This window comes from Pecten maximus, chromosome 18, assembly GCF_902652985.1.
Source record: "Pecten maximus chromosome 18, xPecMax1.1, whole genome shotgun sequence".
In the NCBI taxonomy this organism is placed as follows: Eukaryota; Metazoa; Mollusca; class Bivalvia; order Pectinida; family Pectinidae; genus Pecten; species Pecten maximus.
Genome location: NC_047032.1, coordinates 16,241,362 through 16,252,501, shown reverse-complemented (window position 1 = coordinate 16,252,501; position 11,140 = coordinate 16,241,362). Strand labels below are relative to the sequence as shown.

The following is an 11,140-nucleotide window of genomic DNA, read 5'->3' as shown; positions in this document are numbered from 1 at the left end:
TATCACAGAATCTGTCCACAGTCAGATTGGAATGTTATATAAAAAGTTCACGTACAATCAGCAGGTTAAACTATTTCTATTCATTTCTTCATCATTTATCTTTGAATAAAGATATATAAACGTGGTGTGAAATATTAAAATGATTATCTTAAAATAAGTCTCCAAAAACTTTTTAAAAATGAGCTAAAACAAACATGAATCATGTTTTTGATATTATGGATTTGGATAGGATGATTAGTCGTGTATGTAATATAAAATATACAATATTTGTGTATGTGTTTTATAAAAAAAAAATTCATGAAAAACTTACATTTTATCTAACACGAAGCCCTAGCATGCATCAATCTCCGCCAGGTTGAATAAGATTCCTTTATAATGATCGAGATATATTTACATGCACCATTAATACAACAATTTTTAAAACGATACAAGATTGAGCATTATCAACACAATTCCACATACCGAATAGGGAATTATTTCTCCAGTATCAAGAGAGGTCAGAATTATTTTGGCAAGTATTCTGTATTCAGCACCATGTGATAAGGTGATGATATTAATGAAGAGTTGTTTCCAGTACACAAGTTAAAAAGGTGGATGTTCAATATGAATGAATGAACTTTATTTTTTAGAGGTCATCATATTTAAGCGGAAATTATATTTTAGTGGTAATTTTATTTTAGCAGAAAACTCATTTTAGTGATAATCTTACTTTAGCAGAAACATTATTTTAGGGATAGTCTTATTTCAGAAGTAAACTTTAGTAAACTGATTTTAGAAGTAAACTTATTTTAGTGCTAATCCTATTTCAGCGGCTATCTTGATTTAGCGGTAATCTTATTTTAGAGGTATACTTATTTAAGCGATAAACCTATTTTAGCGCTTTCATCGAGAAAAGCATAACACTTTCTTTATACCATTTCTACAATAAGTAATGTTGGTGCGCCAATTCATAATTGCACCAATCTGTTAAAATATGGTAAAGCCCTAAAATTTGAGAACACTTAAAATAATATTTTTACAGTAATTAATTACAAATACTGCCATTAGTGTTTCTTCTTAACACTTGTGTAATAATAATTCGGTGAAAAACATCGTTATCAAAGGTACACTATGTGATCATAATTCTATGCTACTGAAGCTATTGTTTTTTAAGTGATTTGTAAAATAATACAACAGATGATTACAAAGAGTTTACTGAAGTCTGGCACTTTCTAATAAGTTCAAGTCCAGTTATCAAATATTGCTGCATAAAGAATTTTAAAATCAACTTCTGAGCTCCAAATTATTGCCCTTTAAACATATATGGTGGCTACAACCTAATAGGTCATAATGATATGTACAAGATAATTACAAGTTAAAAATAATCCACAACTAAAACAATTTGTCAACAAAAATTGATTTTTTTTTCTGATCTAAATCTATGAATTGATGTTTTTTTCTGATTAAAATCAATGAATCAGTCTTAGTGTTCCTTTGAAAGTTAGATAGACACATCCTTGTCAGCAGCAGAATAAACCAGTGGAGGTCATGAGCAAGGTTCAGCAAAGGAGGTCAGCAAAGGAGGTCAGCAAAGGAGGTCAGCAGTGGAGGTCTGTAGTGAAGGTCAAGGTGTCATGACCAGTGTCGTTTGGTCATTGGACCTCATTTCAAGTCACTGCTGAGTTACTGCTGCCTATCAACAATATCTTCCCAGATTTACATAGGCTGTCATCATTGGATGACAATAACACATCGTGATAATTTCTTAAATAAGGTTAAAAAACGTTTTGTGGCAGTTCAACCTTTTGCCCTGTAAAAAAAGAGTGACCATTTCTTACATGTAACTGACAGTTACATATGCGGTAACAATAATCTACATGGATTACACAACACTTACCCATTTCTGATAAGGTATGGGCCAGGGTGTAGAACTTGTGCTTCAATTTTACCATGTATATCATAATATGTCAGTATCAGTCACTTCTGCAAGTTCACAATCATGTTAAGGTCACTTGTTTCAAGTGCGAAGGGAAAAGGAATGGGTGGAGAGAGGGTCTCTATAAAGTTATGGTAATTATTACATAATGGAAATTAGTTCTACAGTAAATAATTATTGATAATTTTCTGCCTCATGCCATTCCGTACATCACTAACTAACAACGTCAAGACATGTGTAACCAATAAGGCAATACCACTGGATGGTGTATACTTAACCATGATTATGAATTATTAATGGTCAGTCAGCGGGCAGTTTAACCTGCACTAGGTGCTGTACTGCATATTAGCACAAAAAATTGGCGATGGTCAGTAACGGTCCATTTTAGCTTTAATCTCCTCTTCATCGTCCTTCCCTTGTTCCTCTTTTATAGCACTTTTGATTTTGGCCCAGTTTTTGCGGGCCGGTGATTTCCCAGGGTACAAGGAACTGCCGGAGCTAAAAGTCCCCCTTGCACCTGCCAACAGACATGCCATGATAAAAATCTATACAATTATTGTAAAAACCTGATAATAAATAACAGACGCCTGAAACATTTTTTGAAATATATATTGGGAGACATTCAGTTTTTGCCATATTCAACAAATAATAAGAATGCAAATTTAATGAAATAGCGAAAGTTTCAAAACTCCTTGTTTGTAGATATTTCAAAGTGGTGGAAATTTCAAGCTAATGGCAGACTCATGATCAATTACCTTGCCGTGTGGACCTTCGTGGTCCACCAAACATGGATTCCACCTCCTCGTAATCATCTTGCAGTCCTGAAAGGTTGATATGCTTTTCCTTCCCAACTGTAAAAAGATCAAAAGTTGTCAAAGAATACTGTAGAATGATGTTTTTTTGGCAAACGAAAAATCAAACTTCGAGACAAGTTTCATAAAATCTCATATGAAAAGAAAACAGAATAAGATATTTCTATCACATAACTCAGAAAACATACATTTTGACAGGTTTTATTAATAATAATAGTAAAAAAATGGAGGACATTTTGACAGGTTTTATAGTCAAAAGTTGGAGGACATAATCAGGCAGACAGCTATTGAGTTGGAGGACATAATCAAGCAGACAGCCATTTTGTTCCGCCATTCACGAATTCATGACATTACGTCACTGTCTATATTATGACATCACAATTGATCAAAAACGCTCAAGGGTTTATTACATTAAGCGACATATGCAAACATTTTACATGGGCAAATTTACTGAATAACAGACCGGTTGTGTGGTAAATAGAATGCCATCTCTTATCCATGTAGATGCCACAAACCAATACCAAGATTTCCATATCTACATGTACTACAACTTCTCATTGTTTAAATCTCAGAAGAAAATGTCCTGAGACCCATAAATCTTTAGATGTCACCTTTAGTAGAAAATTAGTCTACATAGCATGCACTTATATAAAAGATAACCGATGAAAAGCTGATGACGCATATAGGAAGACAAAACAGGAGACAAGTGGGACTCTATGAAGTTATGGTAATTATTACATTAAGATAATTTGCCAGACCTTCAACTGTACACATTATTCAACTTACATTTACGAAAACCAAGATAAACTGAAGACACATACATAGGAAAAGGAAATGGAAGGATTAAATTGTAAGACCTTCAAGTGCATACTGGAAGTCCATCATGGCACCATTTATGATAATCAGTGTCAACTGTTGACACATACATATACATAGGAAGAGGAAATTGGAAGAGGATAGTGCTGTGAATGTGGCTATTTCTGAAGGGCTTTAATTTCGTGATTTGGGTAAGTACATATTAACTATCCAAGTGGAGGTATTTCCATGATTGATGCACTTTTTCTCTTATGCACATTTCTATAATTAATATCACAAATATCACAAAGCAATACAGGGCAAATTTTTGTGACCGAATGACCTTCACGTATCTAGCATGAATCCCCCCCTCCCCTCCCCCCCTTGCATAAATTTCCACGCTTACAGTAATGCATCATGAAAACTGGGTTCTCAAAATTTTTAATTTTATTAATAATTATTGTTACTCTTATTCTAAAAAAATAATACTTATATCTATTCCCTTTGATCATGATCAATGTAAAATTTGTGATAACTGGTCCTAGCTTAAACTTATCTGATCCGCTTACCGAAATTTTGTTCGTCCCAGCTATACAACATGTGTTCGTTAATTTTTTCTCCTTTCTGCCTCAAATCCAGTCTAGTTTTCCTTAGTGGAGCATCTAAGCCTATGACGCCCTGGCGCATGTTTCGTTTTGACCATTCTCTTGTCTTGTGCTGAAATTTATTTATTTTTGAAATATCAATGATAACATCCTGCCTGCAGCTTATATTTGAGATTTAGATATAATTATAATGCAATTAAAAGTGCTCCAATATTATAATATTATAAGATTCAAATAGGAGTCATCACTGACTGTCAGACTAGATCTTCAAAACACTAAATATAAAAAAATTGTATCCTTTATTAATCCATAGTATAGGAAACGTACAGATGATGAAAGCTTCATTTAATTAAATTGGAAAAAGGAATAACACTCGAAAATGAGTTATGTATACCCTCTTTATTGGGAAGTCAAACTCCCAGTAATACATATAATTATTATTTTATAATTAATGATTTAAATGAAATTGAATCTGAACATATTATACCTGTTACAACATGTTATATACCATACTGCTGTACAACTATACAGAAACACATACAATTATGTACCTACTATATATAGTTTACACTTACTCTGGTTTCCGCTTCTTTCCTTCGTTTTTCCTCTTCCATTGCGTCTTCCTTCTGAAGCACAGTCATCTCTGCTAGCTTCTGTTGAACCTGGTTTTTCACTATTAATGACAAAAAATTTGAAATTGGAATAAAAATAGCAACTGCATACTAGTAGTTTGAAGAATTGAAAAATATTTAGATGTAAAGGTCTGTTTTTAAAAATACAGAACTCACAAAATAAATCTATCTAGATGTTACAATTAACATTGATAGCATCAACAACTATTTTCATTTTATGGCCAATGAGAGCACAAGATTATATTCTGTTCATTTGAAGCAGAAAACATTGAAACTGGTACTGATATGAGGCATAATACCGAAACTGATAATGGGATATTACCGCTTGGATCCTTCAGTCGTGCTAAGGCAGTGACATTGATGATAAGCAGCCAACAAGGTGTGGTGACGATCTCTTTCTCATCCTTGACAAAACTTATACCCACAATGCTTTGGTGTTGCAGAAGGCTGATGTGTTCGTTATAGCATCCCTGTTTCAGTTTAATACCCATCTGACTTTTGAGTTCTTCCATGTCAAAAACCTTTGAATACAATATGGTCAGTATAGCTCTCATCATGACATAACTTAATACATTTAAGTAAAAAAAAAAGGCAATTTGCGCAATTTTAGGTCATTAACCAATCACATTCAACATGGATACAAATTTTACAAATCGTATACATGTGCACAACATGGCTTGAAGCAAAGATTTTGACATCAGCCATATTGGATTGAAAACGAAAGTAGGTGGCATCATGGTGAAATAGTCACCAAATATGGTAATACACAGCAATTCTACTCAGAATTTTAATAAAGGAACATTAATGTCTGTTTAGAAATTCCCAAAAAGACTCATTTCATAAATCTTATTTGAAAAAGAAGCGTCATTAATTTATATACTGCAGAAGAAATCTCAGTACAGTCATTGAAGCTGTATCGATCTTACCTTGACGGCCTCTCCAAGTGGTAAGTGGCCATTGTGTTTTAGGACGTCCCCAGAGAAGCAGTGGTTGGCTGGATCAAACCAATCCTTGACCACAAGATCGTTTTTACCGATTCTGGTCGCCAAGATACTGCCGTCATCATCTCTCCGCAGCTTTAGACCCTGCAGTTATGAATTAAATGGCAAATATGTCACGACTTTCCTTCAAAATGATACATTCCCGAATCGACAGCTGTACTAGTGACAATCGTGGGAAAATTGTACCGATTCCCAAACATGGTAAAAAACATTTATAGTCAAATACATGTCTATAGAACATTAGATTGAAAATCTGTGCCACCAACATCACTAGATGTATTTACAAAACCTGTCAACAGGCAAATAGAATATTTCCCAATAAGATCAAAAACCACAAAACAATCAATGAGTATGTCTCGAAACCCTGCAATAAGTTAAATCTTACAGACAGATGTAAAACAACCTAATTTCAATGTAACATCCTAAATTTGTCTCATAAGATATAAATGCACCTAAATCAAGAGGTTTGTTGTTACAGAAGTGCACAGACAGCTATTCATGCCACTGGCACATACCCAGTGCCAGTATACACATTCAGTAGCCCACTAATACTTCATGGTAGAGAGTGACGAAAGGAACAAATCTGAGGTGTATTACTAAGGTATTTAGGGCCACAGGGGCTTGACACGATTTTCCAAATGATGGTCCATATATATATGTATTATAGTGTCACTACATATATATATGGACCATCATTTGGAAAATCGTGTCAAGCCCCTGTGTTTAGGGCTACCATCTTTTCATTCGTCTGGCAGATATATACCCCCTTTCATTCTACCACACATATAGAGTAGTCCACCAACATGTCACCGCGGACAGCGACTGATGTAACAAGCTGAAGTGTGTAACATACCTTGCCTATGTAACTCCTATATTCCTCAGTTACTGCATCACGCCTACTATTCCTGAACACACCCAGTCCAATCCTAGATTAAAAAACAAAATTGAGAAGATGATGAAACTTATTTGGTTATGCTTCAACATTATATGTTGTGAACAATATTTGTTCTATCTCTTAAAATGGATTAATTGAAAAGTGAGGCATGCCTCTTTCTTTTGTATTTAATGTACAAACTGTACTTTGGTGTAAATATGAACTAAATTTGATGAAGGTTTCATAAATTTTATTTTTGTTTTTTGTTAATGATTGAGAATGACCTTTGACCTATTAATATAGACTGATGGAAAAAATCATACATGTCTAAGAAAAGAGAGAAAAGAAAGCAGATAAGATCATTCCATAGTATTTACAAATGGATACACTAATTATCTGGAGGAACAAGTAGGGTAAATGCAATTAGATTTTCATTGCTATAATAGCATCAAAATTTGTAATAATTGGTCTTGAAGGATCTGACAAAAATGTAATTACTCCATCAAGCCATAAACTTACCTTTCTCCATCAAACTCTTCATAGGACATGTCAATTTTGACCTCACGGTCAAGTATGTAGAATTTGGCCACTGGACGGTCATACTCCATGTAGAGGATTTTGCACCATATATCTGGGTCAAGCTCCCCCCATTTCTGTAGAAGCTGGTTCAGGTGATTCTATATAGATATACAGAGTATGTCAAGATTAATACGACAACAGCTAAAAGGTAAGTTTATACCACTGACCCAAACAATGTTATTGGTGTTTATCTTTTAAAAGTTTTTACCAGTGATACCAGTGAACAGGAAACCTATACTTGGTAATAACTTGCCAACACGTCATGTCTTGATTTAATTCCGTAAAATAAATATGTAAGAGGGCACAGGATCAATTAAATCTAAATCCCTGCATCTGCCAGGGATTGAACCCGGGACATCTGACTAACTAGTGTTCAACCAATAAAGCTAAAGAGATTTCTCTAGCCGAAGGGTATATTGAGGCTAGTATTTTATCAGGGTTATACATACTCTCCCTCCAGGAAAGAACTCGTCCTCAAGTTCCCAGGGGTTACAGCGATACTTTCAAAAGTAACGCTAAGTATAACAGACATTACAGAGTCCTAACATGGGCTCCATTGTAACAGAGTGCAGGATTAATCTTATTTAAATCACTATCTCCGCTAGGGATCAAAACTGGTACCTCTGGCTTACTTGTCTTATGCTCAACTGATCCATCTTTCTAGCAGAGAGGTATATTGTGGCTAGTATTTTACCAGGGTTACATGTATATACATGTTATATTAATTAATGGGGGTCAGGTGGCACAGTGGTAATACACTTTCCTTTCACCTAGGTGGGCGGGGTCTCGATTCCCCGAATGGACGTGAAAAGGTATGGGGTCACCTGCGCGGGTACTTGGGTTTTCCCCTATTACTCTGGTTTCCTTCCACAGTTAAACTCCTTGCATGCTTCCATCCAAGCCAACAAGCGTGATTAATTCAATTCATTTTTTTTTCTTTTAATTTAGATATATACATTCAAACAAATCCATTATCAACTCCAGACCTAATTTCAAGTAAAGGTTAAGTGGGGGTCCTTCTCATCGGATAAATATGATAACATATTTTCTATCTTATTAAATAATCATAGGAAAGTAAGAATGACATGAATTTCTTTGATGGAAAGTTTTACCTGATAAAGGAAGCCAGAACTTTGGCCACGCTGACCTTGAACATCTGGAATGTGACGACCTTGAAACTGCACTTGGTGATCTGGTGTTTGTTTGGAACGTGAATCATTGTAGTAATCTGGACTGAATTTAAAAACAAAGGAATACTGTATTGTTGTTATATTTCACCAGCCTGATATTTTGCAGTGTTCCCAGTTGGAACTTGTTCCTGGGTATCAAATTTTACACAACCAAACTTTGAAGACATCATGTGGTCATCATTTCTATCCCTTTGTTAAATATATACCAATATTCACTGGGCATTGTTTTGCTCTGAATTTATCAAATACTTTTAATAACAACAAATATATTAGCAAAACTAAATCCCCTCACAAATATTACCAACTATATGCAATATACATTTTAGCAAATCTATACTGTATAGAACGTACCAGGTTTAAATTTCCATGAATTTGAGTTGTTTATAGCCTAAATATAGATGCTATCACAATTGTTTAGTATCTCAATTCACAAAAGAGCTCCAACTTTGATGGAAACAGAGGTAAAAGCAAAATCTAACGAAAATAGGTTGAAATACAAATGTATATGTATATGAAAAGTTTTGTTTTTGTTTTTTTTTACGAATTTCCAATTTGTCTACACATCAACGTCATTTGATCCCAAAAGAATTATAATGATTGAATTAATGAACTATTTATCAACTGAATTAAGAATGAATGGAAAACTACAGAACTTCTTAATAAATCATATATAAACAGCTATTATTTTGTGGTTGGGACATACCAATATACCCATTCAAATCAATTATTTAATCATATTCATGGATATAAATTAAATAATATGTAACTGATAATTAAATGATAAAAATCTAATATCACATACAAACCTCGGAGAGTCATAATCTTCTTCTAAGTGATCATAGTAGCCTGAAAAGCCAAGATTGTGGGGAGTGGGTGGGGCTTCCCGAATCTCTCTCTCGCGTCTGTGAGCTTCCTGAAACTCCCTCTCGCGTCTGCGAGCTTCCTGTATCTCCCTCTCACGTCTCTGGGCTTCCTCGACCTGTCAGTATGATATTCTATTATAGACCTCATATCATCTCATATTCAGGTCAAATTTCAGTTGTGTCAACACACAGACATGTGTGTGAAATGCCAAAATGCTGGCAAAATCTGAACAATCTGAAGCTAAAAGATTATAGATGTATTTAGAAGGACCTAATACAGAACAGATACAGCATGGTGTTCAGTAATTTTATAGATAATGATATCGATACTCTTTGTATGTATACTCTGTGAACCATACTTGAGTTTAGTAATTTCATAGATAAAGGAACGTCTGAGTTTGTTTGTTTGTTTGTTTGCTAGGTTTATCACCACATGAACAACCAGGGTCATTTTGAGGGGGGGGGGGTCTCATTGCAGTAGTTGGTGACTTCCTCACTGACCAAACAACACGGGGGAGGCCTGTTGCATGCCAACGCCATCCACAGCAATCAGGGTAAAGTATCTTCTCATCTTCCCGAGAAACACATCGGTAGGGAGTGTCAAACCATGTTCCTTGGATCTTCCCCTGGGATTACATGGCCGGGGGATCTAATCAACAGCTACTACATCCCCTTACATTTGAGTAATTTCATAATCAGATACAAACAAATCTGGGTCATACCTGCGTTTGATAGTTAAGTTTGTCGTGGTCGTCACTCGACACCATCATATGAAACACTTTAAAATTTTCATGTGACAGGAAATCTCCAAAATTGGCCAGCATTTCTTGATTATTATGATGCTGTTTTCGTATGGCTAGAAACCGTTGCCTAGCAAGAAATGTCCGTATTACACTCTGAAGTGTCACCAATTCCTCCATCATTACATCAAGACAGAGGTTCAGTTTGTCAGTTTGCCAGTAACGGAGGAAAACCTATTTGATAAAAAAAATATATATATATATACATGTATATACAAATGTATATTCAAAAATTCTAAAAAATAATATTTGATGGATTTATGGAGCCATTTATAGAAAAGTCCAAACTATGGGTTACCAGAAAAAAGTCTAAAAGATTGACTGTGTGGTTGGAAACTTAGGACTCCAATTAACACAAAAAAGTTTACACTGGCTTGATAGACAATTATGCCATTATTTACTCTGACCTGTAAATTTTTTACAGACATGTAAAATCTTGCATTGTTTAGTTCCTTATTATGCAGATCCCTGTGACAATTTTTTAAAAAAAATCTTCGGGAGATTAGTTAATCTGACAAGTGTTGACAAGTGTAGAAAATTTAAGTCTTTAGTAATTGAACGAAGGAGGTAACTTCTGACCTTTGTGTTTCCCAGCTCACAGTCCCGGACATCTGTGGCTTTGAGGATATGTAAACAAGCGTTTCTCATAAAGGACGGTTCAATAACAGCAGTGGCAGGAAAGCCAAGAATCTTGTACCTAGGAATTACAAGATCATGTTTTTCTTATACATATATATATATATATATATACAGTATTTAATCATGCACGATTTTCGAAAAGGCAATTTATGGGAAATTTCTGGAAGTGTTCGTAAATGTTCGGCTTCACATATATTTATAATGTTACCAAACCAAGAAGTAGTTGATCTTAAATTTTACCGATATATTCATTGGTCGTTTACAAGCGATTAAGGAGATTTAAATATATTAACAACCATTAATTGCTATGTTTGTGTTCATTATTAAAATTATTGATAACATATACTATGATGTGTAATATATGTACATAAAATGTACATAAACTTTCTACAAAACTGCAATTCTGTGCTAACTTTAGAAAACTGATTATAATTT

The 11,140-nt window shown here is 34.5% G+C and overlaps 1 protein-coding gene across 1 annotated transcript in view; it reads right to left on the bottom strand.

The window, feature by feature from the left end:
* Positions 1–301: 301 nt before the first annotated feature.
* LOC117316259 (myosin-IIIb-like) overlaps positions 302–11,140 on the bottom strand; it is a 34,501-nt gene continuing 23,662 nt past the window's right edge. Inside the window, 12 exon segments of the mRNA XM_033870798.1 lie at positions 302–2,432; positions 2,671–2,766; positions 4,092–4,239; positions 4,703–4,800; positions 5,082–5,280; positions 5,686–5,844; positions 6,614–6,686; positions 7,154–7,311; positions 8,326–8,446; positions 9,210–9,382; positions 9,989–10,240; positions 10,646–10,763. Coding sequence (XP_033726689.1) covers positions 2,284–2,432; positions 2,671–2,766; positions 4,092–4,239; positions 4,703–4,800; positions 5,082–5,280; positions 5,686–5,844; positions 6,614–6,686; positions 7,154–7,311; positions 8,326–8,446; positions 9,210–9,382; positions 9,989–10,240; positions 10,646–10,763 — 1,744 coding nt within the window. The 3' untranslated portion in view covers positions 302–2,283.